Below are 18315 nucleotides of genomic sequence, written 5' to 3'. Positions count from 1 at the left end.
CTTTGATGACTGAACTGCTCTTGTGCTACATACAGTTGTTTGTATATAGCTATATATTTGCACAAGAATGCTGGGGGCTCTCTCAAGTTTTTAGTAATTGGAATAAAGACAACATACCAGAACTCCTTTCTCTTTTAAAATAAATAATGAGATTCAATATAAGTATCTATCATATTAACACCTATCCTGCAATCAGAGCAAGCTTGAATATTTGTACACTACTAAAGGGTGAGATACCAAGAAATGAATTTTATCTTTATAGCTTCCTACTGAAGGCAGAGCAATTAACACTCTCTTCCTTTTGCCTATAACTCAATGATGAGACCACTGGGGTTTTAAGGTTACACAGGAAAAACTAAGTTAAAGCTCTACAAATAAGAGAGATATTAGAAAATAAACATACTTTTCTACTGCTGACCGTTTCTGAGATTTACTCTTGTAATTTAATGCCATCTTTGTCTCCATACCTGTATACACAGCAACACCTGGGAAGGAAGGGGGCAAGAGTCAGACTTCTTTTTCTGCATAAATACAGTTTGTGGAATTTTTCATTTTGAGAGATATAGGATAAAAGCAAAAGGTGGCACTACTCCTGTGTTTACTACAAGACAGTATTTTGTACTATTTGCAAGACTCTTTTATAGTAAAAGAGTGCTACTGAAGTAATTTTAACACCTACTTTAACACCATTCATTATTATGACTGTATTTCTCTTCAATATGTATTTTATGGAAATCAGTATGGTAAATCTCAGGAGAAAGCCTTGAACAATAGGTAACAGTAAGAACAGTCATTTATCCATTGAAGTTAAGTTATTCCTTTATCAAACCACTTCAAATATTTTCACAGAGCAGAGTTGGAACTTTATATCCTTAGAGGGTCTTCAGCATAATATCATTACTTTCATCTATAATCATATCCCCTCAGGTAATAGTCAGCAAGATTATTACAATTTCTTCAGTGCATGTAGAATTAAAACCCAGTTCATCAACATGCTTTAAGAAGAGAATACTCTTTAAATATTTAGATGTCTACAAACCAAATATTTCTTTAGTGTTTTTTAATCTTGCTCCACGAAGTAAGAGACTTTCAGGCCCAAGAGGTCTAAAAAGAAATAGACATATCAGCATGTAAAACATCAGCTGTTCTGTATTCTGCAGAAGTCCTGAAATCCAGTTTCCTATGCAAAGCTGTCCTATATCCCATATAAATTCCCAATGCAGCAACTCAATCAGTGATCTTACCCCTTCCACCACACCTCCCACACGTCCCCACAGAGCTGTTTCCTTTCACATCTCCTTTGGTCACTGCCATACTCCTCCACCACTGTTCCATATCCCATAACTACTGACTGAGCTAAATATTCCAAATGGCTGGTTCAGGGAGACCCAAAAGGTACTTGGGAAGGAAGCAGGCAAGAAACCAGTTGAGCTGACAGTGCGCCCAAAGTGCTGGTTTAGGTTTGGCTAATTTACCAATCCTCTACTCCTCTGTCAGACTGAATTGATCTAGAGAGTTCAAAAGCTATTCATACCAAAGAAACAAACAATTAGATGGACACCACCACAGCAGTGGCACTTTTGTTTCCTAACACAGAAGGTAAAATTTTGGGATGTAAAATAGATATGTTTTCCTCACATCTATCACAATATAATAATACATTCATTTTTTTGGCTAAGTTCACTGCAAGCAGGGTTGTGAAAATAAGGGTCTAGTTAGAAACAAGGTTAATATAAGGTTAGAACCATATGTTCTACTGCAGCAGCTGTATCATCTTTAGAAACTGCCAGCAGGTCTGGTTTCAAATTTAAAAAAAGGTATTTTTCCCAGTACTTCAAATCAAAGCAGAAATTCAACAACTGCAGTAGCCAGACTGACATACTGGATAGAAAGAAAATAATTAAAAGTTCAGATGCTAAGTGCTTTGGCATGCAAGCCCTTGGGTTTACCCTACTTTTCCTTTAGCTGTGCCACATGCAGGCCATGATCACTGTTATATAAACAAAGCTCTTAAACTTGAACTCCTTTTGAAAATATAATGTGAAGTTATTCAAAACAACCAAAGCCAAACCCAAAACCCACCTCCCACAGTCAAAAATTTAACTTGTTACTGCAAATGTAAAAGTCACCATCACAAATACCATGTGTACCAATCATACACACAGATTATGATGGGCTCTTGTGGTGGGGGAACTGAATAAGCAGCTGTTTGGATGTCTTGCTGGTAGCAGGGACTAACCCACAGCAATTAGAAATCTCTCCAGGAAGCAGAAATGGAAGTCTGTAAATGGCTTCACATATTTATTTTTTCATTTGCACGTGTTTGTTACTTGCTGTGACTGCACAAGGAAAGGTTGCCTGTGACAGATGTAAGCACATATCTGCCCAGTCCAGCTGTACTTTGAAATAGATACTAAAAGTTACAAATCTGTAGCAGAGGCTTTGTTATACCAGGAATTTCTAGGGATTTCAACTGCAGAAACTCCTTCTCAGTGCCTCTGATGAAAGGGGATCTGTTGTAGTATAGAGAATATGTCAGTGGAAATTGTTTCAGATCAATAAAAGTTTTAATTAATAAATAACAACAAAGTTATCACCTGATTACCAGCACCAAAAAATTACCCACTTTGCAACAGCCAAGCTTTTCAGAACTCTTGTATTAAATCTGTAAAACTGGGTAGTAATGAACTTCTTTCACTTTTTTTTTAATCATCTCCATCTGAGGTATGCAGCTGTAGTTAATACTTTTACAAAAAATACCTCCCCTTTTCACATATTCAACCACCTTCACATGTTCTAAATAATCATCTTATACAATTTTACTCACCGTACTATTTCTTCAGCTTGTTGACTTACAGTTATTCTTCCAACAAATCTATGAAAGAAGGATATGTCTTAGAAGTATCTACATAAAGACTCAAAAATGTAAAACCCTTCTATCTACAAAAATGTCATTAATGGTTCACAAGCAAAAAATAAATCAACTTTTATTAACAATCAAACTAAACCAATATGGCAAAACTGGCAATAATTTTACAAAGACATTTAGCAACAGAAACATTTATCCCTCAAAGGAATAGGCATTTGAGAAAGCTCATTAACTCTGATTAATTACCACAAAATATTATATTTCTATCCATTTAAAACAGATTGTGACTTCCTGATGATTCAGTAGGAAATAATTCCTCAACAAATATAAGTTTGCACACTATCCACCAGAAATAGTAACTTTTCATTTAATAAAGACAATCAACTACATAATTAAAAATCTGACATGCACATATTTAGCACAACTCCAGTCACAATAAGGACACAAACTTCTATAGTGACTGTACCTTAAATTGCTAAATATCAAATATTTGAACATCTGTTCCAACTGAGTATCTTAGTTTTAAAAAACTCAGTATTTCTCAAAGATCTCCCAGCTTACTTAAGAACAGCTGTGATAATATACTTCGATTTTAAAAACTACTAATTCATAGCTATCATTTTTCATTATACAATTCAGAAGAAACTTGGAAGGGAACATAACTTTTGCTACCCATGATGCTGCTTTACAGAGTCTATGACCTTGCCTGCTGATGTTAAAGCACACTTGGTATCTCTGTTTTTAATCTAAGGTTTTGCTGCTGAAGAATGGAGTTCAAATCTTCTCTGCAGCATATGCAAAATAAATATGAGCAACACATATGCTTAGAATTAGACTTGAGTCAATCCCACTTCAGCATATCCTATACAATATTGAAATCTCCTGGCAGAACATTAGAACTTTCTTCAGCCTGATCAGACTGTAGACCACTTAATTCTTCAAAATCTAGAAACAAGTTAACTGATTAGAACTGAAATGTACATAATTAGAATAAAAAAAACACAAATATTATAATGTCTGGGTTACTATTCAAGTACTCAAATTTCACTTGTTATTTGCAACTTTCAGTAAGTACATATGTATAAACACAACCTGATTATTAAAACCTAAAACTGAAGCAGATGGCTGAAGCTATTTTAATCCTAGCAAGACCTGTAACGTTCTGAGTATTAAACATCTCATTTTGATGTAATTTCAAAATATTTACTAATAAAGTGATACCTGTATAGATCTGCTTCTGGCTGCTGACATTCTATAACAGCTACCAGTTTGTCCAGGTTGGCAACAGACTGCAGCACTGCTGTTTCTGGGACTGCAACGTGTGTCTGTAAAACAGCACCCATCGGGTTACTGCAGCACTACCAGGCAGCAGGGCAGGGATTCCAACAGGCTGAATGAAAAACGGCACCACAAACTAACTACATTCTATTTCACAGAGATAAATCAGACCTTAAGATTGGTCTCTCCATCCAAACTTGCAGTGGTAACGTGGCATGAACCGTCCACTCGGTCAGACGACAGCAGCACCAGATCAACAGGGAAAGTCTCATCTTTGGCTACTCTGACAATGTCCCCCACCTAACAAAGTGAACACAGACCACAAAGAATTCATTTCAGCATTGTTACCAAACCACAATGATTAGCAACAAAACAGGAGTTTTAGCTGTGTAATACAATTTTCAATGTGTCCTTTACCCGAATGTTTTTAGATCTGGTTTTCACAAGGCCACCACTTCGAACAACATAAACGGGAGCACCATTGACTTCATTGTCTGCTTTATGTCGTAACCAGTCCTCATAGCCCTGTGGAAAACACACAGAAATCTACTTTTAAGCAAGAAAACTAAAAAATAGGCTAAATTTAATCTACTAAACAAATGTGTTCAAACTACTTCCTGCATTGTCTGAATACAGTTACTAACTTCTCTGGAGTTTCTGCTCCAGCTGTTACTCAAGAACCTGTGAACTTCTTAATTTTGTCATTTTATATAAACATGTAAAGGCAAATAAAGTAGCAGAAGTGGTGAAGAAACTTAACAGCTCCATGTTCTCTTAAAACAAACAGGCAATGACATTTTCTGCAGATCAGATGGCCAAGCACTCAATAAATCTTTGATCTATATGGATTAATGCACCACAAAACTGGGGACAGTCAGTCCTCAGGCTCATGCATGAAATCTTAAGATTTAATTCTGTGTGACATGCTGTTGACACATCAGCTCTGTTCAGCAAGAGAAGATGACTGAGAAGATTTTCACTCTTTTTGAGTCCTAATGGAAGTCTGCAGCAACTGAGCTTTAAACTGACAAACTAAACAGCTTTCCTTTACCTGATACTTAGGCACCCTTTATCCCATGCATACACATGTGCAAACACTCAAGATTGTGAATTCCCCTCCTATTTTCTAAAGCATGAATCCACTGCTTATTTAATCTAATAGCATTAGATCATAGTAGGATAATAATCTCTGATCCCCAAGTCTGGGTACTGTTTGGAAAGCTCCACTAGTAAGCACAGGAAATGTATCAATCATGCAGGAAGTTCAACTGTCTCTCACAACTTGGTATGCCTCCTGCAACTAATCTGCAATAATAGAGACTTCCTAAAATGCCTTTCTGTAGGTACAAGAACTGTGAAAGAAATAAAAATGTTTCCTTGGAAGTCTGCAGACAGAAAAAGGCAGCAATGTGAAACAGCAGGCATAATCCCAACTCATCCTACAAACATTATATCAATGTCATAGTACAAGAAGTACTAATACAGATGCAGTTTAGAGTGTACTGTGGTTGACTGGAGTTTGTAGGAAAAGTTATATGATGAAATTTGCATGTTAAAAGTAGTTTTGTAGTTCTACCTTCACCCATCTCCACTGTTACTAGCACAAATGAATAAGGACAGCACAACCGCAGTACCTGTCTTTGAAAAGAAAGATGAAAGAGAGGAGGAATGGGGAAAAGAAAAGAGCTTTATATGTCAAATGTTACAAAAACAATAATTAAGAAGTGTGCAGTAACAGCAGCCATGCAGAGAGATACTGGGACATCAGAATCCTGAAGTCCCTAAGTACGACTCGTCCAAGAATCTTTCCTGAGCAGTATGAAAAAGCAAGAGTCAGTACCTACAGCTCCTTGTTAAAGGTGACTGACAGAAGAAAACAAGGATTTAACTAACATTCAGTAACCTTGGGGCATTTGTCTCACAAACCTGAACAGCTGAGCAATGTGGGCATTTGGCAAAGAACTGAAATTGACCTTCTTTAAAAAGTACAGATTTCAGCGCTTTCTCCATCTGACACCTCCTGCCTCCAACACGAGGGTGACACCTCACACCAGGGAATTCTTAAGAGCCAACTTAGTGTGGTCAGTTCACATTCCCCCCAAATTTACCTACTGCAGCATTTTTGAGAGGTCCTTATCCTCACTTGAAAACACAGGAAAAATACAGTCAAAAGAAATATGCAAGAGGAATACAGGGAATGTTGCCTACTTGCAAGAAAATAAAGATCAAAATCCCTCAATTAAATTTTATTCTTAAGTCCTGCTTAAATAACTGCATCAATGTAATTTGAGAAAATATCTGCATTTTTTTATTACCAAGTTTTTCATTCTCAGTTTAGGTCTATAGTTAATCAAAACCAGCAAAGCAGTTGTTTATAATTTACCTGGCAGTCAAGTAAACATCTGTGTTCCATCAGCTAAATACCTATGAACTTATTAAAATGCACTGTTTCCTAAGTTCCTTGGGAAATACCTTTATTTTGTTGTATTTGGGTTTGGGTTTTTTTTAACTTTTTGTTCTGTTTTTATTTATTTGCTAACTTTGAACTCCTTGGAGGACTGCATACAGATCTTCAGAGGCATAAGGAGCAAAGTGCTCTGGCTAACAAGACAGACAAAATGACACAGCATGAGCTGCATCACTTTGCAGTTTTGTATGCCCTTCTTCTGACCTAGGTGAAATTACACTTCCAAGTAGAAAAAGTTCTGTCTCCTTGGCTGAGACTGAAATAAGGCTGAGTTCTGAGGTTTGCAAGAGGTGCCACATTCACCAGTCTTCTGGAAGGCAAGAGACTTGTTCTATCCACTGCTAAACTTCTCAAATCTTCCAATGATTAATGCTTCTATTTTACCCTTTCACATTTTGACAGAATACTAAATTATAGTTTAACATTTATCCTGATATAACTTTAAATAGAACCAGTGCCCCACAGCTTTCAGAAACGGGTTCTTTCCTTAAAACCTGCTTCCTATTACACTTCTGGTTTAGAGAAAATGGAAACTGATTTTGAGGCAATACTGGGGATTTTTCCCTCTGCACTCCAACAGATTTATCTTTCTCCCTTGTCTGAGGGCACCCTGTTGAAAATAGCAAAATTCATTGTCCCTTCAAGATAACAGCCTGGGAATATTGCTTGCCTCCTTTGCAGCAGGTAGGAGAAACATGAGAGTCCATTAAATTCATTTAGGTGGTTCCAATAGTCCTTGTAGACATATTGAGACAGACAGAAAATCTCTAGATGCCTGGCAACTCATGAATGATTTGAAGCTTCCAGAAGGAATGACAGAATCTCTGTTCTTTGAAAGAGAGTTAAATTTCCCAATGTAAGATTGGACATCTGTAAGCAAGGTGGTGTAAAGGTTATTTTGGACTATTTTAGACTTGTACAAGTTTCTTTCTGGAAAAAGTGATGTAATATTTATAACTCTTTCATAATCTCTTTTAGTTCACAGAGTATATTATCCATTGCCTACTGACAATTATGGCTTTTGAATATGTGATTTTTTGGAGGGTGATATTAACAACTGCAATTAAACAGGATTAGGGCATTCTACATATACAAATTGCACAGCAACTAGATGAAATATTAGTACAAATGTCAGTCCAGCATTAAGAACCACTTTGTCCCAAACACCTTTCTATCTGCTTGAAAGCTAGAACTATTTTTACTTTTGCCCTATTTCTGGGTGGCTTTGGGTCTTTCTGGCACAGAAGGCAAATTGAAATTCTGGTTACAGCTCTGAAACAGTCTCCTGCTTATTTTTCAGCTTCAAGGCTGCATGTATTCCCAACAGCACTGTCAAATCTCTTGAAGAGGACAGTTCCTGAAAATTACCTCCCTGCAGAAGACATTATAATTTTTATCCACATCACTTCTTTATTTATGAGTTTGCTTCTTTCTCCTCTTGCTTTAAAGCATAAAGAAAACAGAAGACTTTTTTTTCTTTCTTTTTCTTCTCTTTTTACATTCTGATTCCAGAGGCTCTAGGTCTCAGTAGGATGTAATTGAAACAAAATTTCTATTAAACTCAGAAGACTTATTTCAATTGCTATGAAACACTCCAAACTGTTTATGCAATTAAGATCAGGAGCTTTCTAAACCAGAGCTTTTACCTGGTACAGGATCACAGCTAATACACATTTTACACCATAAAACATACCCCTTGGGGTAAAATTTGCCTTTCAACTACTGACAAACACAGACTGCACCACTGCTTCATCTGCCCAAGCTCCTTTCTCAGGGTGTGATGTGGGAGGACTTGTTCTAACAGGCTGTGAGGTGTGCCAAAGGAATAAGTGAGGAGCTTTCAGAAAAGGTCTGATAACAAGTGACATGTAATGTTTAGACAAAAATGCTGCCTGACAGTCATCCACTGTCCATTTTAGGGTACTGCAGTGAGTCACTCAGTGCTTGACAATCAACCAAAAACTGAAGCTCAAGCATCTAACTAGAAACATTAAATCAAAAACAGTTTCTAAAAATGACATCATTTTTATGTATTTTTAGTATCTAAGCACTATCCTGGTCAGACTTCATTAAGTAACTTCACTTCACTAGGACTTCATGCTGCAAGATTTTTCCCCTTTACCTGTTTTATGGCTGTCACAGTTATGACAAAGAATAATGGCAATCCACTGGTAATAGGACTGGTAGGGGTATCTATCATGAGCTAAAAGAAAAGAAAATACAAAAATTAGTCCAAATTTTATTTTTATAATTTCACTTTCAAAAAAACAACAAGTGAAGCAAGATGACCACTATTTTCCAAACTCTTTATTATAACCTATGAGTATTTTTACTCCATTTCCTGCAAAATTTCTCAAACAAAACTTGGTTTCTGACAACTAAATAATACATCAATAATGATGCAAACAAATGTTTTAAGGTATGGAGCAGCCTTAGTCACATTTGTAAAGCATGTGACAATTTTAAGAGTCCTTACTAAAACAAAGATATCATTTCATCCATAAAAATTAATTCAAAAGCATATTAAAAAGGAAGGAAATCTACACTTCATTAAGCTGTTTCAACACTCTATATGATCTACTGCTTACCAGCAATGTAGAGTATAACATCATCCACTTTAGAAGTGAAAATAAAGTTAAGAACAGTAATTTTCCATGGTTTAGATATTACAGAACACTTTTTTGAGACTGCACCTTTCTGGTTGCCCCAAGTTAACATGCAGTTTTTACAATTTGTGCTATTATTGCTGGCATGCCAAAAGTGCAGTGGACACACTAAGGTTCTGTACGTGGGGGGATGTTAGTGGTTCTCCTCTGCTGCAGGAAAAAATCAACACAGTCAAGTGCTGTAAGGGAAATATACACAAGAACTACTCAAAACCACAGACACTGATTTCATCCACTTTACCTGTGACTTATGGCATTGCTTTGGGAATCATTGAAGAAGAAAAAAAAGTCATACATGAAGTTTACTCTATTATGGGGGAAGAACCTCACAGAGAAAACAGATCATGCTACTTTACAATGCACTCATGAGGTTTTTGGTTGTTTTCTTTCACTGAAACAGACGATTTATAGAAGACAACATAAATGAGATCTAGCCTGCAATACTGTCTGTTCTTGAACTGTAGCACTACAATTTCAGCTTGGCAGCATTTTGACCAAGAAAATCCTTACTGAATGCATCTGATTTTTGGCTGGATAGGGTTAATCATGGCATTTCTGCCATCTATAATTACTCATGCTTTCTCAAGACAGGCTCATATATGAAAATCAAGCAGGTTTTGTGCTGGTGGAATTGTCATGTTTCACCAGGACACCATGGCCTTCTGCCTGCCATGCAGCTGGACACATATCCTTGACACACCTCGTGTCACCAAAATGCAGTCTGTCACCTTGTTTTGGGCATGCACAAGTGTGGTGAACAACGTGGACTGGACTGTGCTGCAAGTTGAAATCACACAAGACCCTGCCCCAGCTCTGCCATCCCCAGTGGAAAAGGTGGTAATGACAGACACTGCATCTTGGCCACACGAGATTCATAGCACAGGGAAGGTGCCATGGTGGTCAGCTTTAAAAGGCAGATTTGCCTCATAAAAAGCAAAAAAAAAAATTAGATATTAATGACCTTCCAAAAGGGATTTGAATAAAGACAGAATTCCATTCAAACAAATGAACAAAAATGACTTGAACTTTTCTGCTGTTGTTTCAAAGAACGCAGACACACAGATAAGAAGACACTTCCCATACACGTGAGGGCATCCACTTGACACAAACAAGAGAACAGGATTACACTCAGAACAGAATTTCTGCCCTCAGATCCTTATTTGCTCATGGATGTCACATTTAGATACTACTGAAAAGCAACAGTTTGAAAAAACTGAGACACAACATTGAACTGAAGAGATAAATCTACATTGAAAAGAAATAAAAGCCATGCTGTCTGTGATGACTTTAATAACATTTATGTTCCATCTTCAGCACCTCCCTGTCTTCCTCATGCTACAATATGTAAAACAGCATGAAACATTGCAACAGGAATGACACAGTCAATATTCTTAACTAGGAAGATGTGATGGACAACACATTTTGTTAGGCCAAGCTAGAACTGAATGACTTCAGTCCAGCACAGGAATTTTCAGCCCAGAAATGTCCTTCTTTCAAAATGTGAAAGAACAAGATCAAGGGACACAGGAGGCAATGGATTAAAAGCTGCAGACCTGGCCCTGATACTGACACTTTACACAACCACAGACAATTTTATCTACTCTTCACTATCCCCATTCTTTGACAAATGAGGTGCCATCTTTTTCAGATGCACACTCTCTATGTTGGTTTACCACTGTGGACGGCTGTACATGTTCAAATAGTTCTATATTATAATGAAAGAAAAGTTTGTGTACCCCAAAATATTGTCTCTGCTTCAGATATTAATTAGTCTTTCAAAAGTTACTATCTCTCCTCTGAACCCTTCTCCCACTTATCCTTCCCCTACTAAGCCTGCAATAGCTCCACAGAATTCAGGTACATTGCAGAGCTGGAGAGGCAAAGATCACAGAAAATGTACAGACTGTCCTAATCGACTTGTGGGTGCTCTAAATTAAAAGAAATACAGTCTGCTACCACATCATGGCAATATTTCTGACATAAACTGTAACAATAACAGCACTGAGGTCTTCAAAACAGCCAAACTATTGATTTTAACTGTAACATCTGTGTGTTCATTTTATCTGAACAAATTGAACCTGAGGATCTCAGAACTATATCACAATAGTCTGTTGATTTTCAACCACCTACATGAAAATATACAAATATTTAAACACCACCAATGCCACAAAACCAAGAAACATATCTGGAATTTCATTACTCCCTTAAGAGATTTAAAGTTGTATTTGAGGCAGACAATTGAATCTCTCTGCTGACTGTGCAATGGACTTTGAAGCTGCACACTTAAATACATTAGCATTCATGAAGATGAAATCTAACAATAACACTTAAATTTGGACATAATTATTTTTAAAGTTATGTTCTTTTCCTAGAGAAACTAGAAATGTTTTGGGTTTTTTTAATAGACAGAATATATAAGTAGAAAAGTTAAATTAATAGAACAAAAATCAGTGGCAGAATTTGCAACAAAAAATGCGATTTCCTGAGTATTATTCAACTTACCTGAACCAAAAATATAATGAGAAAATAAAAGTTGGCTACTCTTCTGAACTGCTCAAATAAGTTTTTTGGAACAAAATTCCACACTGTATACTGAAGGGAAAAAAAGGAGAGAGAGATGAATTCTTACAACACAATGCACAATTTTTCAGTGAAATTCAGTTCTGCTGCCATTGAACTCTCCTAACTTAAATCTTGTCATTCCCCAGGTCCCTTCCCCCAGACCTTGCTCTTTCCCCACACAGCACTGCTGCATCCAATTTTTGTTCATTTTAAGTACAGCTAGCAGGGAAGCAGGGGCAACAACTGCATTTCCTCTACAGGCCAAGTTTAAAATGTTTTCCTCCAACCGGGACAGGGGCAGCTGGAGTCATTTGGCTGCTTGTGTCCTGGGTAGGAGGAAGGAAATTAATTCCTGCAGCTGTAACATTCCCTCCAACACTACAGTGATGAGGCACATCCCCACCACCAGCTCTATTGATTTCAATCCAAGGACACACCGGGAGGGAATCCGCAACTGCAGTCCACTGCTGATTTATTTTATGCAGAGTACTGGCTTTCAATTTGGCTGCTTTAAAAACCCTCATAACCAGCTTCATCCTGCCTTTTAAGTAGTTTGGGCAACACTGGTTGAAATACTACTTTTCATCAGAAAGCCTGACCAGCTTGCTTAATTGCTCTGTACTTGAGGTTTGAGGAAAGAAGGGTGGGAGAATGAAACAAACTACACATGAAGCAACCCAGCTATTTCCTCAAAACAGTTCAGAGTTTGTTTCATTTTGAACACTGCATAAGCACCACTAGACATAACAGACACATCTGTATTATGCACATCTGCCATACAACTTCTTAAGTAACATATCAAATGGTTTTACCACGACAAATTGATTCCTTACCTTGGATGATATGATTCTGTTGTCTGCAAACTTCTGAGGAACATAATGGCCATGCTGGGGAAAACGATTTGCTATATAAATAGTTCTTGTGTCGCTTTGATGCGGTGGGTCAAAACCCTAGAACATAAAATAAAAAAAACAGGTAATCAAGAAAGTAGATTATATTAACAGCTGTTTTGTAAAATTCTGTGGAAAAGGACATTCAGAAGTCAAGCAGCAGGTTTCAAACAGTAAAGAAAATTACTGTATAAAATTGAAGTCTGCTGTATCCAGACAACTTTCAAAGAATATGGGAAAAACCCCCAAAATCTCAATTCTGGGGTTGTGTACTCATTCTGAAAAAAAAAAAAGAAAAAACCCCTGTCTTAAGGATAGAGAACACTTGCTACTGTGCAAACTTGAAGCCCTGCGAAACTTCAAAAGGAAGAAACAGAAATGCAGATGAAAACAGAAATAATTTACAAAACCTCACAGCCATGCTCGTGGTAACCCTAATAAAACAGATAATTGAGAAAAATAAAAGGTCAAAACATAAAAGCTATACTAGTATGCTGTGATAACTGGATTTTGAAAAGATTCTTGCCAGAGAAAAGCCAAAAATGCATCTGACCAGACAGCAGCATTTTCCACACAAGTTCTATCTCCAAGAACTAAGATTTTTGTCTCATTTCAAAGGTGATTTCCTGCCATTACTACCAATTCACACATGAATGGTGCAATAGTGAAAGCAAACTCATGGGGAAAAAAAAAGCATATTCAGAAATACTTATCAATAATTTCCTGCCAAAACAGATGATCTGAGTGAAGTCCCTGGGAATCAAAGCCATGTTTCAGTTCTAATGGTCAGTGTTTTCATCATCTGCTTCTTCAAGAGGAAGTGGAACACAAGTGTTAAACCTGGAGATGACACCACCCTGGGACTGCAAGAACACCAAATAAGAGAAAATTCTTGACCAATCAGATGCACAGAACACAAAGATCCAGCACAAAGAAACTGCATCTAGAAAAAGAGAATAAAAGCCCATAAAGGAATTTTGAAGAAAAATGTCAAAGGCTATAACAGATCACAGGCTAGACATGAGTCATCCACATCACCCCACTGAGAAAAAGGCCTTCAGTGCAGAGGAGGCTGGAGGAGGAGTGGGAGCCACAGCTGAAGCACTGTGAACCAAGTGGACAGCACCCAGAGGAGTGCAACATGAGCCCTAAGAGATCCTGGAAACATGACATGTAACGCAAGGCTGAACAATCTAAAAAGCAAAGAGCAAACAAATTAGAGTCATCTAGCCTGGAGGAGAGGAAACTTGGGATATCCTAGTAAATCTCCTGATACATAGAAGACTGTTCCATTGAGAAAATGGGTGCTTTGAATGCCAAAGAATAGAAGTGAGCAGGCTTAAGTTGCAGGTAAGAAAACTTATGTCTGGGTATTGGAAACCAAACAAATTCCTTGGTTGTGGAAAGGAATAATTAAACACCAAAATAAGTCATGAGGAAAGGTTGCAATGTCTGTAACACAAGGGCTTATATCTAGGTCATTCAAGTCTATCTTTAATTGAGCCTTTCCTGGGGCTACATGACTCACCAGAACCCTTCCTAGCAATAATGTTCTGCCCCGGAGAAGCAGGTGATGGCAGAAGACAACCAAACAGTAATAATTCACATAACAGGCCAAGAAAACTACTAAAGAAAAAGGCAAAAAGCTTTTAGACATGAAAGAAACTAGTGAAATAAAATTTGAAACTGCTGTTTGATTGGGAATCAATGACTGTCTGCAAAGTGGTGAATTCCAGCATCAGCATCACACACATTCCTAATCTTAGAACCAACTTGCAGAGTTTACACAATCTCCTTGTTCTTGGATGCCAAGTGCAAGGACAACTGATGGTGTCCTTTGCTAGAAAGGGCATTATCAATTCCACTACTGCAGGTGAGAAAACTGCATTTGCAGTTCTGTTGCTCCACTTGTGAATGAGGCTCAGAGCTTTATCCATGTCAAATAACAAGTGACACTTACACAGAACTCTAGAAGAAGATATCTCTGTACCAGTTAACTATAGAAGACAAACAGTGAGCACAATGACTGACATAAAAAATGGTTGGTATAACCAAACATTCATTTTTTAAATCCATTAATATCTCTAACACAGGTCATTAGGTATGTTCATATTCAGGATGGTGTCATTTTAAAGTAAAGGAATAATTAAAAAAACCACTCAAACATACAAATGTTTGTTTTTGGGATCATTACTACAGAAACATTCTGCTTGAGACAGAAAGAGGTCCAGAATAATGGAGAGACAGAAAGGAAAGGGGATTTTTCAAAGAGATTTGAAGGAGAATAAACTTTAGATGACAAGCAGTGGAAGGCTGGGCTAGTCACATGCTCCAGGGTGAAAACTTGTTTAAAGATAAGAGTGGAGCAGGGAGGCAAAAAGTAGATAGAGGGAAGGATGGAAAAAAATACACAGGATATCAAAAAGCAAAATGCAAGGAACTGTTCACAGCTTAAAGAAAAGAAATACAATCATGAAAGGAAGATGAAAAAAGAAATGTACCTGTTAACTGCTGGCACAAAATTTAAAGAGAAGAGTGTTTGTAGCAGAAGCATTTTGGATATCTGACATTAGTGACACAGTATTTCTAAATCAATCCAGAAGATGCCACAAATGAAAGTGTTTTGCAAGCAAGAAAAAAAAGCACCTAATTAGTAAGACTCCATACACAGCTCTCTTCTACATCTCAGAAAACGTCTGGCACTCACAAAATGCCAGACATCCTCACTTTGGAAAATCAGACTCTACAGCCTGAAAAAATTCCACTCTAAATCAAACAGATGTAAAGCAAGGAAAAAAACACAAAGAGCAAAGAAAACAAGTTGCAGTCTTCTTTCTGACAGTGATAAATGCTAACCTGCATGCCACTTGCTGAACACTATTAAAAGATAAATCAAAGATTACTGAGTGACTAGGATATCACTGAATTTTTTATGTGCCCTTTTTAGGCCACTATCTGAGCACCTGAAGGTTGGGAGGTTTGATGACATTTTATGATGAAGAGTAAAGACCTCTGTACAACTCCAGTCTCAATGGAAAAACACTTCTATCTGAATGAACACCTCTCCTGAAGCAGGCTCAGATGATTAAAAGCAAGAACTTTATTTTCCAAACAAATCAGAATCTCAGACCATACAAGTTTGCAGGTTTACAGTTGTGGAGCTAAAAACAGTTTAAATTTTCAGTCTACAGAGATTTAATTCTGTTTTGTTGACATTTGCCACAGAGATGGCACAGAAGCTGTGCAGTCAGCAGATCACAATGCACACACCAGGCAGGATGGGGACAAAAACCCCTCAGTTGTCAGAGCTGTGGCTGGAAAAGGACATCCCTGACAACCTCAGTGACTTGACTGCAGCCACAGCAGGAAATGAGTGTCAGGGCTGGGAACAAAACCCCAGATTTCCTAAGTTTTGCAACTATAACAACTAAGAATCACTTGAAATTAGCCAACGACTCTGCCATCTCATAATTAGCTGATGAGACCACAAGCAGATCTTCCAGAGAAATTTTAATTGCACATCTCTCCAAGGAAAATTCTACACAGGTATTGAACTTCATTGTTCAAGAGCTGGAATTTCTTTAACTCTTCTCTAACTATGGGGCTGGTCACAGAACCTGCTCCTGACACTAAACTGATTCGTAGCCCAAATTTCTGCCCAGCAAGGGATTTTCCACAGCAGCTCTGTGCAGCCAGCAAAGCAGTGCAGAAAGCACACTGTTTCCTAATTTCACTTAATAGACAGTTCTCTCTCTTTCTAACGTCATTCCCCAACTCAGCTGCAAAAGTAGGGTAACATGCCCTTGTCAAAGGATTTCTGCTGCTAAACAGCATGAGCAGAGAAACCCTAAATTGCAAAATGATTAAGTTGTCGCCAATCTCTTTAAAAAAAAAAAAAAAAAAAGTTAGCATTCCTGCAGTTATCTAGTGAAGTGATTTCTACCCAAATGCACAGATCACTGACTACATAACAAATAATGCTGAATATATTACAGGACCTGGTATTTAAGGCTTCTTGACCAGGTATATTACAGGCACATATATTACATGAATCACCTTTACATAAAATTTGACCATAAGATGAAGTGACCTGATTTTCTCACCTTCATGTTGCAAATTAAATCTAGATTTATTAGCTAAAGTTCAATCCTTCAGATGATTTTTCAAAACAAACCAGGTGTTATCTACCCTTGGAATACAGCATTCATTTAATCTTTGGTACACACTTCCCCAGCAGAAGTTCTGCACCCAGATGAACTTTGGTTTTTAAAACAGCCTAAAAGCATGCCATTTATATACAGTACACAGATACTCTAGTCAAGCTGATTTGTAAAGCACAAATGAAAATAACCTTTAAAAAAAGAAAAATAAAGAAGTGATTCATAGTTTTCACTTCTTATAGATTTAAATGACTCGTCAAAGTAATTTTTACTAAACTTCTTCAACAGTGATTTCATTACTGCTCTAAAAGTTAGACAAATATATTCTCTGTGCAATAAATTAGGCCCCTTTAAAACATCACAAAAAATGTATCCCAGGGAACTGAGGAGAAATATTTAACTGCAATTTCATGGAATTTTTACATTGCAGCCATGGGATTCAATAAGTACCCCCAAACAACTCTTTCCTACATTTTTTCTGCATCTCAGCCACCTGGAAAACTGCCCATCAGCCATCAGGTAAGGAAAACTCATCCATCCATTTTCCCACTTTAGTTTGTGTTTTTGCTTTTGTCTTGGGTTTGGTTTTTTTTGGTTTTTTTCAGTTTTTCTAATACGTCAAGCCAGTTGTCTGGTTGTATAATAAAAAGCTTCCCCTTGAAAGAAGAGTTTTACACTGCTGCTGAGGAAGCCTTAATAACACATATAACAAACTAGGCAACCACACAGGAAGCAAATGAGGATCAGCACTACAAAAAAGAACCTCTCAACACGTGCAAGTGCAAAGGAAGGGAAAAAAAAAAGCTTTTGTAATCAACTTATTGCTGGAACATGCACATCTACTGCACCACTCAACACTTCAATGCCACTATGAGTGTGTGCACCAATGCCCTCCCCTCACCTACAGCCCTGTTAGGTGAGATAGCAGAAATTCACAGATTTTTCAGCAAGAATTACTGACATGAGACCCACAAACAACACATCAACTTCATTATCAAGCTTTGCAATATATGCATTGATAATCACAAATGATCTGACCAGGGAATTTTGCTTACAACTTGCATAAAATTAGTATACTTTAATATAATCTCCCAGGGTTTCCTATTCATTATTCACAGCTTTTACAGAGGGGGAAGAAAAACGAAACTTTTATTTGCTGAAAGAACTTCTGCTATGTGAGCACTGAAAAGTGAAAGGGGTTTGAAAGAAGGAAGCCTCATTCAGAGCCTCTTCCTCCTTTCAAAACCCATAGTGAACACAACAGACAAAAGCAGCAGTTCCCCTAAAACTCATCTGAATATCACATACTACTTAATAAAGCTAATGAACAGAAGCAAACTTGGTCTCAGAAACCCTTTCTCCAAGGGAAGTGACTCGACTGATTGTGGCTGCAGAAGCAGAACACCACAGTTCCTGGCAGACA

General features: G+C 37.4%; 1 protein-coding gene across 3 annotated transcripts in view; it reads right to left on the bottom strand.

Moving 5' to 3' along the window:
• ATP11B (ATPase phospholipid transporting 11B (putative)) overlaps positions 1-18315 on the bottom strand; it is a 60226-nt gene that overhangs the window by 32652 nt on the left and 9259 nt on the right. For all 3 annotated transcript variants that reach the window (XM_079314858.1, XM_079314857.1, XM_079314856.1), the window contains exons 2-10: positions 12676-12792; positions 11783-11872; positions 8737-8817; positions 4565-4672; positions 4319-4447; positions 4091-4194; positions 2828-2875; positions 1040-1104; positions 404-485 (exon numbers count right to left, since the gene is read on the bottom strand). In XM_079314858.1, the coding sequence (XP_079170984.1) occupies positions 404-485; positions 1040-1104; positions 2828-2875; positions 4091-4194; positions 4319-4447; positions 4565-4672; positions 8737-8817; positions 11783-11872; positions 12676-12792 (824 nt within the window). The remainder of the gene's footprint in view (positions 1-403; positions 486-1039; positions 1105-2827; positions 2876-4090; positions 4195-4318; positions 4448-4564; positions 4673-8736; positions 8818-11782; positions 11873-12675; positions 12793-18315) is intronic.

The sequence above is a fragment of the Erithacus rubecula genome (genome assembly GCF_903797595.1).
Source record: "Erithacus rubecula genome assembly, chromosome: 11".
In the NCBI taxonomy this organism is placed as follows: domain Eukaryota; kingdom Metazoa; phylum Chordata; class Aves; order Passeriformes; family Muscicapidae; genus Erithacus; species Erithacus rubecula.
Note: the sequence above shows the minus strand (reverse complement) of the source record. Positions and strands in the feature narration are given on the sequence as shown.